Raw genomic sequence first — 27,583 nt, forward strand, 5'->3', positions numbered from 1 at the left:
TGGCTAAATTGCAGAACCAAGTAATGCATGTCAGCGCAAACAATGATAGACTGTTGGTCCTTAACAAGAAGATGCATCCAGAATTATCTTGTATCATTTATATTTCTCATTCATCAGGCAAAACATCAACAGCCCAAACACTAAAATGCTAATTAAGAAATGTGAGATGCAAGTAATGAGCCAGAAGGGTAGAATAAGAAATGTCTGGAAAGAATGCTGCTTAGGAAGATATGAATTGATAGTGAGGTGACACATTTGGAAAGGGCCTCGGACATCTACGGCACACAATAGCAAATGAACCAAAGGCTGCGATACTTGGGTGCCAAATAACAACAGAATCAGGTTGTGTGAACTTTGGAACTACAAATGTGCCACTGTTTATTATGGCGTTAAGGCCTGATTCCAACACAACAATTCTAAACTCATTACTAGGAAATACATCACAGCAGAACTTACTTTGGGGTAAGCAGGGATTGTGTGGGGCTCCATCTGTGGGCCTTTCTAACAAATGCAGCAGTACGACATTATCTGGAAATGTGGAGAAGCAATCCTGGTCGAAAACAGGACAGGTTATCTTTAACAGCCAATTCTAAATATTTTACTCCTCATGCCGAAGCAGTGCCATGCTAAACATAAAACGGAAGTTGAGAGACTCGCTGAGGGAAGGGGGATGGAGTGGTGTCAGATTCATAAGACAGAGAGCACAAAGGAGAGCACAGCGCTACTAGCACACAAAAGAGTCTCGCATAAGTCTGAATGCCGGCCTGGCTGCCAATGGCGGCGCTGCAGGACCCTCTTTCCAAGCCCACTTTCAGAGGGTGGGGCGGGGGGACCACAACCCTGCAGGCAAGAGCAGGGAGAAAGGAGGAGACATTAAGACAGGTGACGAAGAGGCAGGAGAAGGGGGTCGCTGGGGGGGGGGCGCTTGGCCTGCCTGACTGCAGAGGCTGATACATGCAGGAAGGATTTCAAGGCCCACATCTTCAATGTAGACCATTGTGGTGTCTGGGTTCAGGAGAAAAGCTGGAGGACACAGAAAGAAGAATCATGACAAATATGAGAATGGCTCCATGCTGAGAGTTAATTTGCACAAATGGGCTAGACAGAAACAGATGGCAGAGAGGGAAAGTGTTGACTAATGACACCTGACTGCCAGATGACCCTGTGGGTTTAAATGTCGGCATGACATCTGAATTGGTGCCAGGAGCTATTTGGTGCTGCCCCCTCTGCTGCTTACCCTTCTCCTGCATTTTATTAAACTAGTAACTTTGGTGTGTTTGTGCACGTGCTTAATAACACACACCACAGTAAATTCCTAACAAACAAAATAGGAACACAATATCTGATTGGGAGGATCAATTGCATGCTGTGTGAAATATACAAATCACGTCAATTTACCACATATTTGTTTTGTTTTGTTTAATTGTAGCAGAGTTTTGGACTGGCATTAGTCTTATTACCCTAAATAGGATGAAGAGGAGGAAATGTGAGTTTGAAAATATATTTTGTTGATGCCGGCACCCAGGCTGGAGACTATACTGTATTGGTTTTGAAAAGCAAAAGGTATGCACACATTATATCCAGGATCCAGAATATGATTAATAGCAGAAATAATGGTATGTGAATATTAATCTGAAATAACATATTTCATAATAAAGCAATTATAGAGACATTAATCACTTGAGATTTACAGTGTCTAGTTTGTAAGCTTCAGTGTTTTATTTCTATATTTATTGTTGTGGATTAGCTGCATTACAAATTTATAGTTTTGAACATTTTATTTTAGAGGAAAAGAAGTATTTTCTTAAATTCACAGCAATACAAAATGGCACCCAGACTATTATTTTGATACTTCAGCAATTCAAAAATAACCTAATATATAGATTTCTTGAATAATACAAAATAAAATTGCCTCAGGCCAAGACTTTTTATGCCAAGTCACAGTCCGGAGAAAAATTTTATGGCTACATTATAAACACGAAAAATATGGGTTTATAATGGAATTCCTGACAGACCTTAGCAGAAGCTGCTATAATATCTTGAATCTGATTTAGGAGAGGTTTTCAATAATACTGTTCCAAGACAGTCTGTCGGGGACTGCTAAGAAAAACATAATGGGTTTCTTTTTCCAACTGGCTTGCTGTATTTGATGATAGTCTAGGTGTTTTATGGAAGATTATTCTGGAGCCCTTAACTCCAGTATAATCTGCCTGGCATCACACAGAATCTGTGGGGTGAGTTAGGTTTGCAGGTATTGTTTCAAGGAATAAAGGTTATGTTAACATCTTGCACAAACTAGTGATGATTAATTAGAGGATCTGAGAAAGAGCTTTTCCAGCCTTTTTGTTCTACAGACATATGAACATTTGTGAACATCTTACTGTAATTTGGGTGATATCAGGAATTGGGGGATGTTCTGTCAGAATGAGACCACTGTAAAAATTGCCGGCAGCTTTTTGCCCTTCACTTAATAATTCAGATTAAAATGAAGTGAAGTGAACAAATAGCTAGTCCACTGTTAATATGATAATCCAGGAGTGAGGAACCTTTCACCAAATGTTGCTGAACCTCCCCTCATCCCTTGCCATTGGCTGTGCAACCGTTCCCCACGCCTGATGACAACCCTTCTGCTGTCAATTCTCTTCTCTCCCCCCACCTCACAGGCTGCGGTTTTGATGTTGTTGTGGAAGGGAAGAGGAAACTGCATCAGATTAGATTGGCTAATAACAGTCTGCTGCGCCTGGTCGCAGAGCACAGAATGACGGTCAAGGAGAGGAAGAAGATGACTTTGTTTGCAGAATGTGTGACTAGGGAGAAAGTGACAGGCTGAGCATGAAGAAAATGGCAGCAAGGAAGAAAGAGAAAGTAGAAATGAGTCATATCACACGAGAGGGAAAGGGAATTTGAAAATGGAGGAGAGTGAACAGGAAAATATCCCCACATACAACCTTTAATTAATGGGATGATATGCTTCACTGGCAGCTCTCCAAGGGCATTATGGCTGCCCTTCTTTGCAATGTGTTAGCCATAATTAATAATACTGTAGTAATTAGAGGAACATAGTCTGATGAGTGCTGTAGTTTTCAAAAGGACTCCGGGGAACGAAGCACTTTGCCTCTGTTGGAAATTAGTCTTCAGTCCAGTAGGATAGCTGCCACTTTGCAACCATGTTAATCAAGTCAGTGTTCCCATACTACCTGGCGATGTGAGCTTCATTTCTTCTGGTAACCCTCTAGAAATATCACTTGGCATGCACACAATTGCAATACAATTTTTAAAAATCTGCAGACCGCTATCTCTTTTGGGAGAACACGGCACATGAACAATTTGGATCAAGTCACCTGACAAACTAGAAGAAACTGTACACTCTTTCCAACAGGATCATATTCTCTTCCTATGGTATTCCACTTTATCCTGCTTTGTTCTCAATGCATAAAGTACTGTCAGGTGGCTGGTACGATAATGTACTATATGTTATGTTAGTCACCTAACAAAGGGCATCGGCCTTGATACAGCTGGATCATGTTCCATCAGATGCCTTGGAGGAAAGGAAAGAACTTGCTGCTCAGAAGATGTCAGTGAGGCGGGCCTCACTGCAGAAAACATTCCAGGAGCAATGAGCCACAACTGAAAAGGTCTTCTTGTTGCCAACCCCAAGCCTCAGATTTCCATGTGTGCAGTGCAGCTTGCTGGCACTTAAGATCTATTGATAAGGCCCTAAGGTCTTATTTGCTGCAGCCCCCTCTCAGAGATCTCCCTTCCAAGGGAGGTTTGCACAACCTCCTTGCCATTATTCCACAGATAAGGTAAAATTCCTTCCTATTCCAGGAGGTCTTGACTGTGGCATCACATGTTTTACAACAATTTGTCTGTGTTTAACTTTCTCCTCCCCCCCACTTTCCCCTCCCCTTTTGGGTGTGAAGTTTTTATTGCATTTCAAGTGTGTAGAACTGCTGGGATATATTTTATGAACAGTGCTATATAATTTCAGATAAGTAAATCAAATAACCTGCATACATATTTTAAAGTGGATTCTGTTTTTATTTTTGTTGTATCTTGTGTTTTACATTGTTGTGACCTGTCCCTGAGATCACATGTTATGAGGGGTGAGATATAAATCATGTAAATAAATGAATATCTAGATGGGCAGAGCAATCCTAATGGGGGGGCGGGTTACCCAGTACTGTACTGGGAATGATTGGCGTGGTGGACCATCTGAAGCCCTAGCCCTATCTGTCAGGGTGAAAAGTGTGTGCATGGGGGGGGGGGGACACACACACACACACACTTTTTTCCAGGCCCCTCAGCTAGCAATGGGCCAACAGGATCCAGCAGATCCTTGGCCAGCTCTGCTACCTCATCCTCAAAACACCCTGATGCCCTGTGCCAGTTTTCACTTGCAAGAATACCACAGGCAGCCCCTGCTCTTGGCACAGTGTGGGCCTCCCCAGTGGAAGAATCTATCATAGGCAGAGCCGGGCAGAGAGAGGCCTCTGCCCAATCCTAACCCCTCCGGGAGCACAGCTCAGAGGTAAGGGAGAGCTCCCAACCTCCTCTATGCCCTGCTGAAATTTCTAACGTAGGAAGACCATTCTCTAAAGTACAATATCTCTGGTTTACCATGTTCATTTAGAGTTATGAGTTCTCAGTGGTGATGTCTCCAACAGCTGCCCTGGAGGCTCATCGGAATGAGAGTCCGAGTATCTTCTGGGGGCAATCTTGAAGTCCCCTCCCACCTTTAAGCAAGCATTTAATGGTTCGTTTTAGCAATCTTTATTTTTAAAGAAGTTAAAATGTATGTAAAGTTTTATTATTGGTATGGTAGCATTTCATATTGTACCTTGTGGAAAAGAGAGGGAATGGATGAGAAACCTACTCAGCATAAGCAAGAAAATAAAATATCGCTGACGAACAAGCAGAGAATCTTGATCTTGAGATGGCTTGATAAGTCCTTGGTTTAAATTCTTCTCTGCTTCCCACTGAACTTCCTACCAGAGCAGCCCCATTAGTAAACTACATTTTATGTTAATGTACTTGCTTGGAGTGATAATTATCTCAGCCTTTCGCCCTGGTCCTTGCTAGTGTGAGTGTGTCGGTATAGCATAATAATTATACAATTAGCCTTGTCATGGCAAGGAGCTTTGGGAATAGAGACATCTTGAAGTTTAAAATGTGGACAGCTGATAGATGACAGTCATTAAACTCATCCTTTGTTCACTCCCTGATAGGCTTTTCAGAGAGCTGTAAGCCAGGACTCCTTAATGAAAAATAAAGACCTTGAACCACAGCTACATCCCTTCACCTCCTCCCAACCTTTCCGCTCACCCCGGCTTCCTCCCTCTGCACACACAGTCTGTCCATCTTTCACTCCTGGCTGCTTCAAAATAACGAAAGCTGCTCCTAACTAGCACGTTTATCAATCAAATGCTGCCAAGGAGAATAAAAAGGAAAATGCTGCTCTCTAACAATGCGGCCAAATGGTCCTAATCTTAGAGCCATTTTGACCGTGGAGGCTTGCTCTCTCTCTCTCTCTCGGCTTATAATCAAGGTTGTTGAGCCGCGCCGAAGAGGTGCAGGAAATGTACTAGTGTTTCCTCAACTGGATTTTTGTAATGTGTGGAAATCTGCTTGGAGCCCAAGCAATTTTCTATCAGATGAGAATCCTGATCTCAGCTTTATTTTGTGCACAAAGGTGTATTAGCCTAACTGCAATGGGGAAAGTAGTTTTCAGCCACTGAAGCTGGCCAAAGATGACTAGTTATTTCTCCATGGGACTTAGCCCATAGGAGGATAATTTGCATTATTTTTGCCATACTCTCCATGTGGTCCATAAGGCTCACGATAGGGCATGGATTCAGTGGGTGGCATTGCAACCCATCTTTCCCCATCAGCTTCCAGGACAAGAGAAAGGAGCACGAGTTCATCTTGGTGCTGGGCTAGAAAGAACAAACTGTTCTTCTTTCCTATCCCTTGAAACCGACCAAGGAATGAAGAGTGAAATTGGGAATGATCTCCATCCACAGAAAATAAAATAAAATAAAAGCTAGGGATGATACCTAGATTCTTTAAGGAAGGGCACTTGGACCTTGTTGAAGCGGTTGCTCAAAAAATTCTGAAATGTGATTGTTAGTTTTATGATCGTGGGAGGTATGGAAAGAGATCTCTGCACAATTGCATTCTGAGTATTTACCCAGTAAATATATATATAGAGAAAGAGAAAGCTCTGAGTTGCAAATGTACAACTTCTCTTTTTCCCTGAAGGAGGAAAAACCCTATGGGAGGCAAGCAACATCAGAGCCTGACTTTCTTTCCTGAGAAAATCTGATTCTGCCCATTTTCCTGGCTAACATTCTCTTTATTGTACTTTCTAGCCTCCCTCTCGATTGACGCTATGCTTTGCCTTGGTTAATGTAATTTTAGAATTCTTTTATATTCACAAGATGTTAAAAGGATCTCCCCCAGGATCTGATTTTCCTTCCCTGACATTCGAGTGTATCAAACTGCTTATTACCCTGGCTTATTATTATTATTGGAAAGTAACACTTATGGAATTATTTGAATGTAAAATGTGATAAGCAGACTTGACAGCCTCCCAAGAAAGAAACAAATGGAAATACAGTTTAGACTGTAATTCACTATGGTGCTGCTAAGAGCACCTGCCATGCCCTAAGAAATGGTAAACGAGTTACAGCTGAATTCACATGACCAGGTTCTGTATTCAGTCACTGTAATATCGAGTGAAGTTTTGCATCTGTGAAACAGGCATCCCCATCAAGCATCAGAAACACACCCTTCTTATCACCTGATATCGTTCACAAAAAGTAAACTTTTAAAGGAGGCGCTCCACACCTTCAGCAACTTGTTGCATACATGGCATGTGTGCCTCTTATCTTCTTCCTAGATGGCAGAGTCCATGTCCTTACAACCTAACAAATACCGAAAACCATGCAAATTTTAATCAATGTGAAGCGCGTATGCAGGGATAATAATAATTTAATACTAATTTATTATTTATACCCCGCCCATCTGGCTGGGTTTCCCCAGCCACTCTGGGCGGCTTCCAACAAAACACTTCCCTAGGGCTGCCTTCAGATGTCTTCTAAAAGTTTGGTAGTTATTTTTCTCTTTGACATCTGGTGGGAGGGTGTTCCACAGGGTGGGCGCCACTACCGAGAAGGCCTTCTGCCTGGTTCCCTGTAACTTGGCTTCTCACAGTGAGGGAACCACCAGAAGGCCCTCAGCGCTGGACCTCAGCGTCTGGGAAGAACGATGGGGGAGGAAACGCTCTTTCAGATATACTGGACCGAGGCCGTTTAGGGCTTTAAAGGTCAGCACCAACACTTTGAATTGTGCTCGGAAACGTACTGGGAGCCAGTGTAGGTCTTTCAAGACTGGTGTTATATGGTCTCGGCGGCCGCTCCCAGTCACCAGTCTGGCTGCCGCATTCTGGATTAGTTGTAGTTTCTGGGTCACCTTCAAAGGTAGCCCCACATAGAGCGCATTGCAGTAGTCCAAGCGGGAGATAACCAGAGCATGCACCACTCTGCTGAGGCAGTCCGCAGGCAGATAGGGTCTCAGCCTACTTACCAGATGGAGCTGGTAAACAGCTGCCCTGGACACGGATTTGACCTGTGCCTCCATGGACAGCTGTGAGTCCAAAATGACTCCCAGGCTGCGCACCTGGTCCTTCAGGGGCACAGTTACCCCATTCAGGATCAGGGAATCCTCCACACCTGCCCACTGCCTGTCCCCCAAAAACAGTACTTCTGTCTTGTCAGGATTCAACCTCAATAGCCCTGGTTAACTCCACATTCCAGCGGGCCACCAGGGAATCAGCTGAAAGGCCATCAGCTTGGGATAAAACATCCCCTGGAAACCATTTGGATCCATTAAGTGGCGGGGGCGGACCATCCAAATCGGTCCCGCCTCCCTGCAGAGGGGAAGGGTTGCGGAGAAGTCCAGTTGCACCAGGAAGTGATCTGACCATGGCACTTCTTTCGTTTCGCTTTTACCTAGTGTCAGATCACCAACATCCATAGAGGTGAACACCAGGTCCAAGGCATGTGCGTGGCTATGGGTTGGGCCAGACTTATTGGGATTTAATTCTAAATAGATATGCATTGAATTGCACTGTAATACTGTAACTCCTTGCTTAAATTATGCTGCCTGGAAAACTTTAGGGTTTGATGTACAGTAGCATGGAGGAGAATGTCATGAGGAGAATCCCAAACTATCTCAGCCCCAATGCCAACACAAGAGATTGCGCAAGTGAAAACCCGGCCACTTAACTCAATAGCAAGCCCATGCTGTCTATTCTACCACATGAGCACCAGTAAATAAATCTGAGATGAGAAGCCTGTGGCCTGCCAGATATTACTGCACGACAACTCCAGTCTCCCCACCCACTGGCCATGCTGGCTGGAGTGGGTGGGGGCTGACAACGGCTGCAGTCTAAAACATCTGTAAGGACACAGCTTCCCAACTTTTAAAAAAAAAACAGCCCCCATCCTACCATGAACCTAAGGGGCAAGTATGCTTTTGAAATATTAGACAAGCCTTTCTCTTCATTTTTCACTAAGTCACTCAAATTTGCCAAATCAATCTCAAGAGAAAACTCAGTTGCTTCTCTGACAGAATATCTGCTGCAAAGAGCAAAATGAATTGAAAATACCCCTTAAAGCCTAAAATATAGACCATAGATGCATGAGAAAGGCCACTGAGATTTCAGTCCTGAGTGGATAATGCTTAGAAACACGAACCAATCGCCAAACTTCAAAGGACATCACCAGAGGCTATTGGCCCTGGCAAGCCGACCAGGGCCTCTGCAGGTTTTGCAACTCTTTATGCAAAAATCAAGACAGCTTGAAATGAACATCCATGCATAATGAGATCTTCTGAACCAGCAGGCGTAATAAAAAACACTGCAGAAAATATAACAAAGACCGACCCAGTGGGGTGATGCCCAGTGCAGCACAGCCAACCTCATTATGATAAACCATTCAATAAACAACATCCACCACTCAGCTAAAGGTAGCCTTTCCTCTTCCTCCCCTTCCATTTTCAGCCTTGATACAGAAAACTGTTGCAGAAAAAGATGCCATTATTAAAAGGCAAGGGACGCGGGTGGCGCTGTAGGTTAAACCACAGAGCCTAGGGCTTTCCAATCAGAAGGTTGGCGGTTCGAATCCCTGCGATGGGGTGAACTCCCGTTGTTCGGTCCCAGCTCCTGCCAACCTAGCAGTTCAAAAGCACATCAAAGTGCAAGTAGATAAATAGGTACCGCTCTGGCGGGAAGGTAAACGGCGTTTCTGTGCGCTGATCTGGCTTGCCAGAAGCGGCTTAGTCATGCTGGCCACATGACCCGGAAGCTGTATGCCTGCTCCCTTGGCCAGTAAAGCGAGATGAGCACCGCAACCCCAGAGTCATCCGCGGCTGGACCTAATGGTCAGGGGTCCCTTTACTCTTTGTCTTTATTAAAAGGCAAAAATCCAAAACTGCCTCTGGCCACACAAATAAGTGTCTGAGGGGGTCTCTGAATGTTCCTTGGCTCCTATCAGACCCCTGAATGTGCTCTGGGTAGCTTTCTAGGCAAGCACAATAAATCTTTCCAAACTGCTTTAGGAAATATAAAGCCAAGAATAAATCTTGTGCGTTGTGGCAAAGGAAGTACCTAACTACATATTCTAAAGGTACTCCTTTCTTTTCATTTCCCCCATAAGACTCCGGATTAGAGAAAAGCTGGGTTCTCCTAAGATTTAAACAGAGCTGAGCTGAATTGTCATGACTTTTGATCATCATGTCAAAATTTAAGGGTTAGACGACACAGCTGGTTTCCTTGGGCACTGTAGCAAATTGCATGAAAACTGACAGTATGGGGTTCCCTTGTATGCTTAGAACTGTATGCAGGAGAGCATGGAATGTGTCATCCAGCCCACTCTGCCTGAACCCCCTCCTTCCCACAACATGTGACTTTTGAAGTTACAGCCTTCCATCCCCATGTGTTCTGCCTGCACTATTTGAAACTCCAATAAAGCAAGGGGAGCTGATGTGAGTACAACAGGCTCTCCTTGTCAGAAGTTACTCCTCGTGTGTAATCACGTACGGGAAGCCAATGTCTAAAAAGGGCTAACCATAGCTCAGAGATGTGCCAGGGCTGCCATGGGTTTGGTGTTTTTTTAAAAAAAAGACTGCACAGTTTTCTCTTTTTTAATCCAACTCAATGCATCCTTGTGAGGTCAGACTGAATCTGCCCCATTCTGTGGCATCAGTTTGGATGACATAGATCTCTGCAGACACTCCCTGCCTACTATAATCTGAAGCAGAAATGGCAAGTAAAGGGGCCAAACATCTCCTGGCTGGTCACATGTCTGAGAGCACCCCAATAAAAGCGAAAACACAAATAAACCACCATCACCACACAGGAAAAACTGGTGTAACAAGGACAAGTCGAACTCCCTGGCATCTATTTAAGTTTTGTGTGCAGAGAGTTTGTTTTATATGGAAATGCTCAATTATGCAATCCCACTCCTGAAATTTGGGGTTAAACAGTTGAAAAACTGTTCTTACCAATTCTTTTATTATTTGCACAGAGCTGGGTTAATATGAAAATTTTGGAGATAAAGTAACTACTTGTTCTACTTGTTCTACAGTAAGAAGTAGGTGTTTCTTTCTGTTTTTTTTTTTTAAAGCAGAAGATATGAGTCAGCCGCTTTACTCTGTCACAGTTGTGCACAGATGATGTGTGTTGTTTTGCTGCACTTCTTTCTTGCCAAATATTTTTCTCTCTTTTAACATATATTGGTGTGTGTGTTTTTATAGGAACGGAGAAGCTGTGGCTTTCTATGGTGCAAGTCTTCAATTCCCATCAGTCCCAGCAATCATGGCCAGTGGGCAGGGAAGATGGGAGTGGCAGTCCAGCAACATCTAGAGGTTCCTTATCCCTCTGCTGTTACTCCCCAAGGACACACAGGCATCTTCAGTCATAGGCAGCCTGTGGTCTCCACTTTTACAGATTTGCCACCTGCTTTGTGCAAGCTTGATAGTGCTTTCGAAAACAGTATATGGGTCAGACTATGCAATATCGAAACATGAAGACTTTGAAGTGGGGACCTGTAAGGCTCCATAATAAGAAACCGCATGACTCCCCCTTTGCTATCACAATTACAATACCAACGCAATCACAATGGAATGATCTGCCATCTTCTTGTGATATATTTGAACCAGGGGTGCCAGCTCCTCTGATGGAAGCACTCCCCCCCTGGAATTTTTAAGGAGGGGATTGAACCCCCTCAATATCCAGTGGCAACACTATGTCATTGCATGGCGTCCTGTGTGGGACGTCCTGGCATCGTGTGGGACGTCAGGGCATCACACACAAAGTCATGCACAACGTCAGGGCGTTGCGCGTTGCACATGACACGTGACTTTGTTCCCCTCAATCGTGGCCACCAGCCGGTGCCAATGATTTGAACCACAAATTCTAGGGGACTGGGAACATCTGCCCGACCCTTGCAGGCTCATAGTTCTCACTTCCAGAAAGGCAAGTGGGGAAACATGCAATGGACACATACATGCCATCAAACTTCTCGGGAGAAACTGACCTTAGCATGTTACTAATCGGACAACACAGCTCTATGCATGCCTACGTGGAAGTAAGCACTACAGTTAGTGTACATACAAGAATTACTGAATTCCGTCAGGGGCCTTTTTCCTAGTCTCCTTTGCCCAAGTATCAAGGAAAACAGATCTGCTGCTGCAAATACATTTCATTTCTGAAGAGCTGAAACTGATGAGCTTTATGCTATAATAACACAAGGTCAAAGTAATGTTAACCTTAGACCATGGTGATACGGAAAAAGATAGCTTAATTAAACTTTGCTGTTCCACCTCAAAAAAAAAAAAATTACCTTTTCCTTACAATAACCCTCCCCCTCTTTCCCTTAATGGTTCACATCAATTAATCCTACAATTTAGTCTTTAAGGAACAGCTTTCAAGTATGGCCTTTCAAGTATGTCAGTGCTAAACTATTAGTAAAATTCTTTCTCACTTTTCCTTAGCATCATTTCTTTAAAGACTTAATTTTAAATTTACTCATTTGGGAAACTAAGGCTGCAATGCTGGGAATAAGCCCAACTGAATTAAATAGGCCTATTTCTGAGAACACATAGTTAGAGTCACCCTGTAATTCTGTACCCACTTGCTTAGAAGTAAGCTGAACTATGAAGACCTTCCCCTGAGCTGCCACATCATTTCCCTCAGCTACTAGCAGTACAACCAGGTGAGCCTCCTCAGGTTTAATGTGGCAGATTCCCAGATACGTGTGCAGAGATTGCAGCTGAAATTCACCGATGGTAAGAGGGATCCTGACATGATCTGATATTATAGCACAATCAACAAATTAATCAGGCTACAGATTTATATTTTATGTTTCTTTGGTCGCAATGACATCTGTAGGAATAAGAAACTAGTAGTGAAAAACGTTTGCATATTACCCCCAATTAATTGTTAGGGGAAATTCTTGTGGGTGTTTCACATCCAAGTTCCATTTTACTTTGTTTTACTTTCCTTCAGTGTCCCAGTTCTAATGTTTGCATCTTCCCTTTACAAAAACACTTTTTTTCCTATGAATTGGGAGGGTAGTTGTCCCTTCTCCTATTCCATCCCCAACGCTTCCTGATGAACTCAGTGTAACTTGTCAGGGTGGATGGGTGCCTGCGGAGCTTTGAGGCAGCATCACAAAGTAGCCTGTGATGAAACTGCCACTCTAGCAAATTAAAACACATGGGTTCATGGTATTCCATGAAGAATAGGTGCATGTCTAGAAGAAGGAAGGTCTAGACACTGGCCAGGAGGAAGGATGTGTGTGAGACCTAGCCAGGCCAAGCCATGTATTAAGGACTTCCAAAGCACCTGACATCCACTTCCCAGTCCACTGATCCAGTAAGGCAACAAAAGCAGGAGTTGCAATGGTTCCTGAAGAGCTATCATACATCCCTAGTGGGCTGGTCCAGGCCAACTGTGTTAAAAGTTTTGATGTCTTTAATGATGTGCCGCGTTTTAAGGGAAGGAAGTGCCCAGGAAATGGAGAGTGACAGATCACACACAGAATGTGGTATGTGGCCTGTGCCACCCCCTCAAATGGTTCCCTTTCACAGACTGCAAGAAAAAACCACCAGGATCAATGTTTCACATTTCATCCATTCAAATATTGATAAGAAAAGGTGGAAACATGAAATATTTCAGTCCAAGAAATAGGAAAGAGCAAACACAATCTCCAAACTTTGTTTTTCTACATAGTTTCTGCAGGGAAACATGCAATGATATGGTGGAAGGGACTGATATTTGTTTTCGTTTTTATCTTGGTTATTTGAGAAAACAAAGACTGAATTATAGCAGCAAATTATTTACTCTAGTTCCTTTTCTCAAATCCCACAAGATATTTACCTACCTCAATTTGTTGCAGGTATGTGAGATCCAGTTCTCCAAAACTTGACTCTCGCTTTACATCATCAGCTTGATTGTCTTCTTCATTTAACTACATTTTATTTATCAATTTCAGAAAGTGATTTCTTCTCATATATCAGATTTGTTTTAGAGAAATAAGTGTATCAATAATGAAAAATGCATGAGATCTAAAGCTTGACCCAGTGGGAAAATCTTCAACATATATTTCCCAAGATAAAGAGGAAGCAAAAATCCACAGAGCCCGCTTTCTCCCTCCCAAACCCAATCACAATAAAACATACTCCATAAATTAATAGAATGCAAAATTTATATGGAGCCTAAGCAAACATCTCAAGCGGGGAATCTCAAAAGGTTTGAGATCTCTAGGAAAAAGCAGCAACTGATTCTGTAAGAGCTTACCTTGGCTATCTGGACACACCAGTTCAGCAGCAGCTGGGAGCCAATGTTATCCTTGTGTTCATGAACGTAGTCCAATAAGCAGCCGTGGGGCATCAGCTGAGTAACTAGCTGGATGGTTGGGCTCAAGCAGACTCCTAGTAGCCGTACCAGATGTGGATGATCCATGCTTGCCATTATAAGAGCTTCCTGCAATAAAAAGCCATATATTTAAAAGAGCCACTTAATACCACACTTCCGTGCCCAACTGAAGCTACTTGGGCTGGTCCCGCTATGTAGCACTGTGAGTGGGAGACAGGTGAAGGCAGGAATTGGTGTCTAAATGATGTTCCTGGTATGGAGGGGGAAAGGTTGCAAACTGGGCTTCATTTCAGCAGTAAAATGTTTTGAGCTGGCAATGAAAGCAACTTTGGCTACACTTATTAGGATGTCCACCATTTGCATTGCAAGCTGTGACTCCTTTCATAGGTACATCTGTGTACATCTTTGAATCTGGATTCACTAAACACATCATTTCAATGAATGCATCATTGCGCCATGGAGCAGGGACAGTGAAAAGCAAAAAAGGCAAAGAGGTTTCCTTTGAAAAAAGAAAAAGAAAAGCAGGAAGCTACTTTCTCTGTGTTCTCTTTCAAAATACATGCATTTCTGATAAGTTTTTAAAAAATAACCACAGTGCTTCCACATGTGGTGGTAAAAAATATCAAATGATCTTGCTGTTAGTAGCATGAAACCACCACCATCACCCCCAGTCCCCCAAAAGGGGTAGAGGGAAGCGGGGTGGGGGAATTATATAGGAGGGGAAGGAGGCTGGGTTTGTATTTGAGAAAATTGCTCATCAGAGCACAAAGAGCATTTGAAACCAAATTGCAGTGTATTTGCATAATGGTTCTTTTTTTCAAAAAAAGAAAGAAAGAAAAGATGAACAAGACATTAATTGTAGGGTGTGTGTATAATGAAAATAACAGATGGTTTAACCTTTTCTTTACTTCTGATATTTTTGAAATTATGTCAAGTCATGTTTTTCAGGGCGGGTGTAAGGACTCAGTATAACTCATGGCAGGTTTGGGCCAGCAAGGGAGCAGAGGCAGGAAGAGCAGTTCCATTTAAACCATTTGTTCCATGTTAAAATTAATACACGAGTCTGTTGCACGGGGTCACCGAGATGCAATGTTAGTCGCTTTTCGACTGACACCAGAAAATAGCACTGAAGGCCGGCAGAATAAATACATGTTGACAGGTACATTATCCATTTTCGAGAAACAAAATAACTCTCTGGTTTATGCCCCCTCTTCCTCCCCATAAAGTTTTCTCTTTCTTTTCGGCAAAGAAGCAAGCGTTTCTATTTTAAACTGTGGCATTTTTCTTCATGTTGCCTGATTGGGATATGGATTCATTGTTTTTGCACACCAAAAATCAGTGGCAGGTGTGGGAAAATGGGAGAGACAAAAATATGTTGATAGACATATTAACTTCAGTGCATGATCTCCTGCTCATCTGCTATTTAATGCTCTATTTGAGATATGGAAAAAGCCATTGATAATGAATAACCAAACTGAGATGTGTTAGAATGTATTTATCCTAGAAACGTCCATATTGCATGCCCCAAGAAATGATCAAAGGAGGGTATAAAACATGTAGAGACTATACTATACCAATATCATAAATGAAGATTTTCATGCCTCAGTCAGCATGACCAATGTTCAGGGTTGATGGGAGTTGTAGTTCTACAATATGTGAAGGGCACCATGTTGGCTACCCCTGTACTATATGGTAATTGGTCTAAAGGATCATGAATCAATTTTGTCATTTGTATTGATGTAAACCTCCAGAACATATAGCTAATTATTTAGCTCTATCCCCAGTATATTTCATCTTATTGCTAAGGCTAGTGGCTAATCCAAATAAAGTTTCTATCTGTCCACTGTAATTGGACTAGTGATAGGCAAAGTTCTGGGTTCAATGTGGAACTAACATGACCTACTTAGTAACATTAGATTCTTTCATGCCCAATTCTTAAATATGGACATGCTGTTGTTCTCCCAATGACATAGTGTAATTGGGCCCAAGCAGGTCTCCTCTCTCTGTGACCCATCCCCACCTCCTGAACTTGCAGTCAAGAACTGCAGCCTTCCAAGGCACACATGTTAGGTATCCAGGAAACTACATGCAACATACACAGACACACTTCAAAACATTGGCATGGTGATCTCTCAAAAGAGATGCCTCTTTTTTTTTGCTCGTGGTTCTGAGCTAGGAGCCATTTTATTCATGAATCTAGGCCCGTGGGCTTCAAGTCAACACAGGGATGGATGAAGCAATAGTTTAAGGCAGGGCTTTTTTTCAGCTGGAGCTCACCGGAGCTCAGCTCTGGCACCTCCCAGGTGGGCACCATTGCCATTCTATACCAGATCATAGCTAAAAGGGCTGAGAAGCGATATTGCCATTCTAAGAAAACAAGGGAGAAGTTAGTGGTGAGCTCCAGTGAGGGTGGATGATCACTAAGGAGTGGGTTCTTTCAGTGGTAGCAACCAGTTATGGAAAGGACTCCCTAGAGTGGCTTGCTGCGTGCCTACATTGTGGTCTGTGTGGCCTTTTTATTTTCTCAGCTGTTTTAAATACATAAGAACATATGATCCGTTTGCTGGATCAGGTCAGAGGTCTAGTCCAGCATCCTGTCCCCACACTGGCCAACCAGATGGCTGTGGGAAACCAGCAAGCAGGACATGAGCTCAAGAGCAGCCCTCTCCCCGCCTGTGGCTTCCAGCAACTGGCATTCAGAAGCTCTGCTGCCTCTGACAGTGGAGGTGGAACATGACATGCTTCCCTGTGGCGGCTTCAAGGCAGTCTTACATTGCTTTATGCTTTCTTTGTGCTGATTTTTATGCAGATTGTTGTTGTTGTTTAAACCTTGGTTGTATTACTATAGTTTTAATAAATGGTTTGTGTTGGGAACCTCCCAGAGCACCTTGCTGGATATATAAATGTCAAAAATAAATAAATGAAAATAAATGAATTTCAAATGTGGCATGACAACTTATACCAAATTTGTCTGTTTCAGCAGCCTTGCTACAACTTCCAGTTAGAGTGTGGCTCAGCACCACCTGCCTTCGTATGAATACACACAAAAATGGCCCTGTATTGTACCCATGAAACATGCAGACCTGGCCCAAAATCTTTCTGTGACTGCTTGATAAACTGAAAAGTTGTAATGCACCATGACACTGATAAATGTTTTTTGCCTTTCTGAAAATATATGTATAAGCGGATGCCCCCTTAAATTTGCCTTCCCCTGTTTTGGTTTTCTATATTGCAGCCACAAAGGCTCTTTAAAGTATTTAAGAAGCTCACTGTACTCTGGGCTGGGAATTATTTGCAAAACCTCAAATGTGTGCTGTGTGACAGGAGAAAGATATTAGAGCGGACACACATTTTTTTCATTAATTTTATGGTACCTGTAATTGCTACAGCAAAGAAACATGTCTACAGTGCATGTCTGAGCAGCCTTTGGGAGGAAGCAATTACAAATTGATGTATCTTCAACATATTTTGCTTGCATATTAAGTTTTGAAGAACCTCCTGCAGAATGCATCCCTCTAGACCTGGCTAACTGCTGAAGCTGACGTAGCCATATGTGGACGAAAGAAAAAATTCAATTGAGGAGGGAAAAGAGGTGCAAATATATAACTAACCATTTAGTTATATGCACAAACAAACAAACCTATCCCCAAGGGTCTCCCAAGAATATAAAGGCACCATTTACTGACGCATCAGAGTAGCTATGAGTCAATCTAGGTGTGACAGGATCAGTGATCTTGGTTTTTCAAGCAATGGGACAGCCACACTTGTTGTTCATGTATAAAATGTTTATGGAAATCTTAAAGGGGGGGGCAGTGAAATTATTCCTCGTCTTACCTCTGCATGCTTTTCTCCCAACTGAGCTCATTTCTAGTAACAGAGCTGAGCTGTGAAGCTGGAGGCTGCTACTCTCAGAGCCAAACAGGAAGAAATGAACCTGGGCTGATGGGAGCTCCAGCACATGAAGCGTCAGGCAGAGTTCATCCTCAAGGCAAGGAGGCCAGGGCACACTACCTGGCCCCTCCACTCCTTGACATAAACAAAACCTAAGCATCTAATAATGTAACTCGATAAACTGCAAACAAACAAACAAACAATTATGCAGGCAGAAAGCCAAAAGGGGTGTGGGGCCTTTCCAGTATTTTGCACTGCCTCTCACAAGTATGCCTGTCTGCCTACTGGATCGATCTGTCTGTCTATCTATATCTATCTCTATCTATCTATCTATCTATCTATCTATCTATCTATCTATCTATCTATCATCTGCCTTGGGTGTGTCCTCTATGCAATGAGATTTATTTTCCTTTGTTTTCCATTCTTTACCTTAACTTTTCATTTGGGTGAACTTGAATCAGAACAACTGGAAGAGCAACCATTTTTGTCTGTTTGTCGAATCTTATCCTGTTGTTCTTACAGGGTCCCTTTGAGAGTAAGAATTCCAAATCAGATCAACATATTATTTCTTTGCTTCTCCAAAGAGGCCATGGAATCAGTAAGCAGGATTCTCCCCCAGGACAGTACTACTAAGGGGCCCGCAGTGTCTGCTCAACTTGAATCAATGTCGACATTTTGCAAACTCTGGTTTTCCGTACAGCTGCAATCGCTCAATATGGAACCGGGGGCGGGCGGGCTTTTTTTTTTTTTTTTACCCAAGGTAACCTCATTTGCAGAAGGCTCATGTTTTGAGCAGAGAGGCAGTGGTTCACTATCTCCATGCAACAATAGTCAATATTTTCCCTATCGCAATGGCTTGGCTTTGCCACCTGATTAATGAAGCAGCTGTAAAATGGTATTGACTGTTAATATCACTCTTATCACAAGCAAATTGGTATTACCTCTCCCAGTTATCCGGACATTTTCCTCAAGACGATAATGCAAACAGTTAAGATAACACTAAGGCCCGGGCTATCTGGTGTTGACCTCATTTTTTTATTGCACAATAATGGTCTATTTGTCCAATTAACAACTAGTCTTCCGAACTAAAGCAAAAAAACCCTTCTGGAACTATTTTTAATCACTGTAGAGGCAAAATCTAAGATAACACACACACCACTTGTAACGATGCCTTATGAGGAAGGGCTAAGGGAGCTGGGCATGTTTAGCCTGGAGAAGAGGAGGTTAAGGGGTGATATGATAGCCATGTTCAAATATATAAAAGGATGTCACATAGAGGAGGGAGAAAGGTTGTTTTCTGCTGCTCCAGAGAAGCGGACACGGAGCAATGGATCCAAACTACAAGAAAGAAGATTCCACCTAAACATTAGGAAGAACTTCCTGACAGTAAGAGCTGTTTGACAGTGGAATTCGCTGCCAAGGAGTGTGGTGGAGTCTCCTTCTTTGGAGGTCTTTAAGCAGAGGCTTGACAACCATATGTCAGGAGTGCTCTGATGGTGTTTCCTGCTTGGCAGGGGGTTGGACTCGATGGCCCTTGTGGTCTCTTCCAACTCTATGGTTCTATGATTCTATGATTCTAATAATACATATTTAAAACAAACAATGATGAAGCCAGGATCATACCACAGGGCAACATTAAGCACTAGTCAACATGAAAGGCTGACAAAGGGTGCTGAATTCTAATGGCCAGCCAGAACTAAGTTAGTAAGGTTTCAGCCAAGCCTTACCAAATACTTGTCACTTTTCATTTTGGAGTCAAGTGAGACATTTTGGTAGTTTTGGGTAAACAACTTACCAAGATAATGTGAATATCAGTCTTTGTCTGGTGCTGCTGATTTCATTTAAATTTCTTGGATTAATCACATGAATGATCACACCCAATTAGGAATCATTGTAATAAAGTGGCATGACATCATGACGTAATGCCGCCAATGAGAGTTGGCTATATGATGGTGTCAATGAGGGGAATTAATTATTATGCCCGCAGTCCTATGCATGGTTACTTAGAATAATAATAATAATAATAATAATAATAATAATAATAATAATAATAATTTATTTGTACCCCGCCCATCTGGCTGGGCTTCCCCAGCCACTCTGGGCGGCTTCCAAAAAAATATTAAAATCCTCTAATACATCAAACATTAAAAGCTTCCCTAAATAGGGCTGCGTCTGATAGTTGTTGTTCTCTTTGACATCTGGTGGGAGGACGTTCCACAGAGAGGGCGCCACTACCGAGAAGGCCCTCTGCCTGGTTCCCTGTAACTTGGCTTCTCGCAGTGAGGGAACTGCCAGAAGGCCCTCGGCGCTGGATCTCAGTGTCCGGGCAGAACGATGGGGGTGGAGACACTCCTTTAGGTATACTGAGCCGAGGCCATTTAGGGCTTTAAAGGTCAGCACCAACACTTTGAATTGTGCTCGGAAACGTACTGGGAGCCAATGTAGGTCTTTTAAGACCAGTGTTATGTGGTCTCGGCGGCCGCTCCCAGTCACCAGTCTAGCTGCCGCGTTCTGGATTAGTTGTAGTTTCCGGGTCACCTTCAAAAGTAGCCCTATGTAGAGCGCATTGCAGTAGTCCAAGCGGGAGATAACCAGAGCATGCACCACTCTGGCGAGACAGTCCGCAGGCAGATAGGGTCTCAGCCTGCGTACCAGATGGAGCTGGTAAACAGCTGCCCTGGACACAGATTTAACCTGTGCCTCCATGGACAGCTGCGAGTCCAAAATGACTCCCAGGCTGCGCACCTGGTCCTTCAGGGGCACAGTTACCCCATTCAGGACCAGGGAATCCTCCACACCTGCCCGCCTCCTGTCCCCCAAGAACAGTACTTCTGTCTTGTCAGGATTCAACCTCACTCTGTTAGCCGCCATCCAACCTCCAACCGCCTCCAGGCACTCACACAGGACCTTCACCGCCTTCACTGGTTCTGATTTGAAAGAGAGGTAGAGCTGGGTATCATCCACATACTGATGAACACACAGCCCAAACCCCCTGATGATCTCTCCCAGCGGCTGCATATAGATGTTGAAAAGCATGGGGGAGAGGACAGAACCCTGAGGCACCCCACAAGTGAGAGCCCAGGGGTCTGAACACTCATCCCCCACCACCACTTTCTGAACACGGCCGAGGAGAAAGGAGCGGAACCACTGTATGACAGTGCCCCCAGCTCCCAGCCCCTCAAGACAGTCCAGAAGGATGTTATGGTCGATGGTATCAAATGCCGCTGAGAGATCCAGCAGAACTAGGAAACAGCTCTCACCTTTGTCCCTAGCCCGCCGGAGATCATCAACCAGTGCGACCAAGGCAGTTTCAGTCCCATGATGAGGCCTGAATCCCGACTGGAAGGGATCCAAATGGTCCGCTTCTTCCAGGCGTGCCTGGAGTTGCTCAACAACCACTTGCTCAATCACCTTGCCCAAGAATGGAAGATTTGAGACTGGGCGATAGTTGGCCATCGTGGCCGCATCTAAAGATGGTTTTTTAAGAAGCGGTTTAATAACCGCCTCTTTCAGCGGGTCTGGGAATGTTCCCTCATGGAGGGAAGCATTCACCACTCCACGAAGCCCATCGCCCAGCCCTTCCCGGCTAGCTTTTATAAGCCAGGATGGGCAAGGATCAAGGAGACAGGTGGTTGGTTTCACTCGTCCAAGCAGCCTGTCCACATCCTCGGAGGTAACAGATTGGAACTGATCACACGCAATTTGACTAGACAGGACTCTGGCACTCTCTCGCCTCGGCCCTGCTCCCACGGTGGCGTCTACCTCTTCCCGAATCTGAGCGACTTTATCTGCAAAAAAACTTTGCAAAATCATTGCAGGAGATCATGTGGCCCGTACTGGGCCCCGATGTAGCAGGTGGTTCCGCTAGATTGTGAACCACCTGAAAAAGGCTCCTGCTGCTGTTTTCTGCAGATGCAATAGAGGCGGTGAAGAAAGTCTTCTTCGCCGTCGCTACCGCCACTTGGTAGGCTCGACATTGAGCTCTAACCCGTGTCCGGTCAGCTTCAGAATGGGTCATCCGCCACCGGCGCTCTAGCCATCTCAACGATTGTTTCATTGCCCTCAGATCCGTGGAAAACCATGGGGCTTTTCGGACTCCATGCAATCAGAGAGGGCGCTTCGGAGCCAAACAGTCAATAGCCTGGTTAACTCCACATTCCAGCGGGCCACCAGGGAATCAGCTGAAAGGCCATCAACATGGGATAAAACATCCCCTACCACTCTCTGGAAACCATTTGGATCCATTAAGTGGCGGGGGCGGACCATCTGAATTGGTCCCACCTCCCTGCAGAGGGGAAGGGTCACGGAGAAGTCCAGTTGCACCAGGAAGTGATCTGACCATGGCACTTCTTTCGTTTCGCTTTTACTTAGTGTCAGATCACCAACATCCATAGAGGTAAACACCAGGTCCAAGGCATGTTCAGGGACAGCCCCATGGAGGCCATGCTTTCCACGAAGTCCCGAGCGGCCCCTTGTAAGGTCGTGTCGGCATGGATGTTAAAATCCCCTAGGACAACCAAACTAGGTGTCTCCAGGAGAACATCCGCCACGACCTGAAGCAGCTAGGGCAGGGAATCCTTGGTGCAGCGGGGAGAGGTCGGTACACCAATAGGAATCCTGTACTGCCCCTATTGTCCAACTTCCAGAACATACAGTCAGAAAACTGGGTTTTCCCAATAGGACGCCTGGTGCAGACTAAAGACTTCCTAAAAATTACTGCAACCCCCCCTCCCCGCCCACAAGGCCTGGGTTGCTGTGCGTAAGAAAAACCTGGTGGACAAGCAGCGGCAAGGACAGGCCCATCTGCTTCATCCAACCAAGTCTCCGTTACACATGCCAGGTCAAATCCTCCATCCACGATCAAGTCATGGATCACAGTAGTTTTATGGATCATTGACCTGGCATTGCACAGCAGCACCTTCAGGTCATGTGGGTATCCCTTGCTGATTCCAGTATCCATCCGGTCAGGACCAGACCTGGAGGCAGGGATAGTTCTCAAGCAACGACTAAGCCTGCTTCCTCGGTAATGACATGGTCTGGTCTTAGCGTAACTCCTCCTCCTACCCGTGATCACTGAGATCGGTTGTCCTGTGGAACCTGCCCCAGCCATTTTGTTTGCTGGGACCCACTCCCATGCAGCCCTGGCCCCACCCCTTAAAATCAAAATAAAACCTATACAAAAAACAAACCAACAAAACAATAAAACAGTAAATACAAAAAACAAAGAAAGTTACAAACACAACATAATTAAATTAAATTAAATTAAACAAATTCCCACACCCAAATAAACACCCACCCCACCCTAGAAGTAAGGCCCTTGAACTCAATAGGACTTAGTAGACAGTGAACATTGCAAGGAGTGTCAAAAATGTTAAAAAGGGAAGAGTTTTTTACATTGTTGAAAACTGAGCTGTTTTGCTTCAGATCTAGATGAATCAGTGTTATAGAGATTTTCAAATCCTTGTTTTCAGTTATCATCTTTAAGGCCCTAGAAATGTGGCTGGTTTGTAAGTCATGCAGAATCTGAGAGAATTTTGTTTCTCCAGGGGATTTCTGTTTGTTGATTTGTCCATCTTGGGAATATACCTGACAGATATTCAAAGTTCAGGGTGCTCTTACATGATGATAAGGCACCAGGAGCAATCAAACCTCCTGAAACCTCTGAGTATGTGCATTAGGAATTTACACCAGCAAAAATCTGTTTGATGTCCTTAACCTAATATGCTCCCTTTTCTAAATTCTTGGCTCCTTCTCACATTGAAACAACAATGATTAATGGCACATTGTTCTTTTTCAGGGACTCTTTACCAACACTACTTTACGTTTTGCTGCTGATTTCTGAGCCATTGAACTGAGGTATATTATCACACTCTTGTGCTCAATCTGTTATCATGAAAAATCTAGAAAGTAATAACTTATCACTATAAAGTTCTCCTTTTTTAGAAAATAAAGTTTCAAAAATTGCTTAGCTGGCAAATTATATTTATATATACCCTATTTGATTGACTTTAATATCTAGACAGTTCTGCTTCAATCAGAGATGTGCTGATTGACTGCTAACCTTGAACCATACAGCAACCTCATTGGAAGGCATTACGTATACACTGAAGAAAATAATACCTTGTATTATTAACACACATCCCATAAAACCTTCATTTATTATCAGCCTAACAGCAACCCGGCATATACATTACCATTTAGAAATTGAAATACCAACGTGTCTACTCTGAATTGCTAATATAAGCTGGAGGCATGCAGAGTAAATTCCTAAATAATAGGAAGTTCTTTGATACAGACTTTCCATTTCTTATTGTGAAGCATTGGCACTAATTGCTCAGTTCTGGGTAACAAATTCAGCCTTTAAAGCTGGATGTTCTTTGCCTGTTTCTTTTTTTACTATAGTGGAAAGGGATTGTTTGGTAATTATGCCTCTCATTTTATTAATTTTAAATATTTCCTTCTCTTTGAACTTTGGGAAACTTTGAGGCAGCAGAAAAATTCTAAGTTTGTAAGGAATGAGCAGGAGAATTCTAGCTTCAGCCCACACAGCAATTACCAGGAGAATATTAGGAGCCAGAAATTTTGACAACAGAGACCAAAATGCCCAGAGACTTTTCTTTGAGGTTCCTTGGGTGGGCCGTTGTTGTCCTCCATGTACCAGATATGTATAAATGTGACAGTCTTGATTCCACCCTTACGAATAACTTTGCTTAAAAAGTCTGTGCTTTTTAGGTTCTTTTCTTTCCTGGTTTTTGTTGAGCCAATTGGGAGCAGTGACCACTGTGCTATTAATTAAAAACATACGTAAATGGCCAATTGTAACCATCATCATCATCCAACATGGTGTCTTGGGCTAACCAAGTCAGAATGATGCAAATGGATGGTCTGCCAACTATCCAGGGGAGGGCTGGATGGGGAGGTTTCTGCCGGAATTGGGGCAGCCTGATAGTGAGGGCCCTGGAGGCACTAATGCAGCAGGGCTCCCCATGAGAACACCGTGGCTTGGCCCTCCCTCCTAGCGCAGCCGCTGCTCCCCACCCTCTGCTACATTCTAATAGATAATGACTATGAAACATTGCTAGCCTTATCATCCACGAATTTGGCTTAACTCACTTTTAAAGCCATCTAAATTTGAAACCATCACTGTATCTTGTGGTAGCAAATTCCAAAGTTTACCTATGCTCTGGGCAATGAAATACTTTCTTTTGTCTGTCCTAAGTCTTCTTGAATCGGTCTGGGTTTTAGTGTTCTTGGGTGGTTTGGATTTTCGTGTTGCAAGGTGGTGGTGGGGATATTCTCCTTCTCTACACCATGCATGTTGTGAAAGGCATCTATCATATTCCCCACTTTATAAACTGAATGCAGGACTTCTGTTTTTATTCTTCTGTGGGAAGAATAGCTTACCTGGGTAAAATATAGTTAAAGCAGAAAAAAGAACACTGCCTTGAACATTTCCTTGTCTTCCTGCAAAATATCTAAAAGCAGGTAACTTTCACTGGTAATCAGGTTTCTGGTTTCCTAGAGGCTGATTGCTCCAAGGCATTGCTACATCACATATTTAGCTTTTAGGAACATCCTCAAGCCTAGCATCTCCAGAAAGGACGAAAATTTCCATTACACTCACAGCGAACTTTTCTGCCTGGAAGTCACAACTGTATCAACAACCTGGGGGAAATCTGCAAACTGAACTCCCAAGGTAAGTAACTGCTCCTGTAAGAGATCCATGCCCCTAGGTTTGCCCGAGGGTTTGAGATTAAACCGACCAAACAGAATCATGCCACTTCCTACCAGTTGCAAAATGAGGTCCTCTTTCTTTATGGAACCCCTCTGAAAATGTTCAGGATGACACCAACATGTCCCTAGGAGAAATTAGTTGTTTCACAGTGGAGAAGCCACTCTGGAAAAGCCCCTTATCACTGCACAAACCTGGTGTGCTCTTAGCGCATAGAAGACAAAGTCTGGCAAGCGTTTTTGGCTAATCTTGTCAACATAGTGGGCAGTCTTACTGAAACTTTTGCTTACTGATCACAGAGTTCTAACCATCATGGTGTTAAATGCCTTACAAAATAAAACATGTCTGTTATTTTTCTGTACTTGGGGGTGGGGGTGGGGAGAAATCTGATGCCTGCATTCATCAAGCCAAGCCAAGCCTAGTTTTCTCTCTTTTTCCTCTGCAATCACTTTATCCATCAAACCCCCTTTGAGCTAACTTAATTTATTTCCTGCATGCTTGGCAGGAGTGGCAGCTGCAAGAGCACTGGTCAGTATTATTTATTATCTTTATGCATCACTAAACAAAACACTCTCCTTGGACATGAAAAGCTATTTCTAGGGATATTGGTGAGCCACAATGCGTCTGGAGGAAGTCAAGAATCCCCTCGATCTTAATTATAAAACCATAAAAGAGACCAACTCCCTTTGCAGGCTCTCTTACCAGGAAACAAATGAGAATGGGAAATTTATTTCAAATCATAAATCCAAAAACCTTCAGTTTAATTTTTCCCAAGCTAACTTTCTCACCTAGCTAAGCAGCAGTGCCTTCTATTATTAGCTCCTGGCCCAATATTGGCTGACAAGCATCAGTCAAGCTGTCTTCACCTCAATGAGCTTGGGGACTCCCAAGGAACTCTACATATACAGACTTCTGCTTGCAACCCCTAATTATTTTCGAAGAGATAATGAAACATTTAAGTGCACAGAGGTTAGATTAAACTTGTAAGTGGATCAAAACCCTGGATAAAATTACAGCTTGTGCAACATCGCCTTTTAGAAATGCAAGACTGTTTCTTTTCTTTTTGCCTGATGAGATGTGTCAGACTTCATTGATTTCCTTCTCTACTAGTATCCTGGATAGTTTATTTTACTTTCTAATCAGGAGTGCACTCCATGGCATGTAGGATATCTCTGCTTTGATGATAAGCTATTGGCTTTTGGCAACAGCCTCATGGCTAGTTAGAAATTCATGACATCTCCAAGTCAATTGACTTACAATGTATTAGGAGAAGGGAGGAGGGCTGGGAGACTTCATAGAGCACAGAAATTAATGTTGTTTTGAAAAGTTTCCACACAGCCAATTGGTGGGTCTCTTAGTACCTGCCTTTTCTTTCACAGACACAACACTATGATGCTTTATACCTTGATGTTTGTAAGGTGAATGACATTCACATTCCACCCACTGCTTCCCAAGTCTGCAAGTTTTTTAGGTTCCCTTATCTGCATCACCCATCATGGAGGCTATAAACCAGAGCAACCTCAAGCGCATGCACTGCAAGGGTAGAAAGATTGCTCCATTATATAACAGATACAAAACCATGGATGTTCAGCTAGCAGAGTTGCAGACACTCACAATTTGAGGTCACTGCTTTAAGGGCACTCCCCAATTTTAAGCTATGATTTCCTGACATTGGTTTTTCTCCCTTTCTCATTATTTCACTAAACAATCATATAACCAACAAAGGTTAGCCAAACTAATTAAAGTAAAGCAAAGCATATTGCAACAGATCTCACCTCCTTTCTAAATCTGCATTCGCAAAACAGATTCTGTGGAAGACAATTGCAGAGCAGAAGTATGTTGTAAACACTGGGCCAGCTTCATCTAATAAGCTGTGCTAGCACCAGCCAGTGCTGCAAGTCCCCTTTGCACAATGGGGCTCCCCTCTCTCCCCCCCCCCCCACAATGTCCCCAATCAGCTCTGGGGTGATGGGAGAACCCCCAGAAGAACATAAAGGAGAAGGAAGGAGGAGATCATT

At 43.5% G+C, this 27,583-nt stretch overlaps 1 protein-coding gene across 5 annotated transcripts in view; it reads right to left on the reverse strand.

Annotated features, from left to right (window-relative positions):
- ERBB4 (erb-b2 receptor tyrosine kinase 4) overlaps positions 1 to 27,583 on the reverse strand; it is a 799,874-nt gene that overhangs the window by 109,470 nt on the left and 662,821 nt on the right. For all 5 annotated transcript variants that reach the window (XM_083626464.1, XM_083626462.1, XM_083626465.1 and 2 more), the window contains one exon: positions 13,865 to 14,050. In XM_083626464.1, coding sequence (XP_083482590.1) covers positions 13,865 to 14,050 — 186 coding nt within the window. The remainder of the gene's footprint in view (positions 1 to 13,864; positions 14,051 to 27,583) is intronic.

Source organism: Podarcis filfolensis (genome assembly GCF_964270895.1).
Source record: "Podarcis filfolensis genome assembly, chromosome: 1".
Classification (NCBI taxonomy): domain Eukaryota; kingdom Metazoa; phylum Chordata; class Lepidosauria; order Squamata; family Lacertidae; genus Podarcis; species Podarcis filfolensis.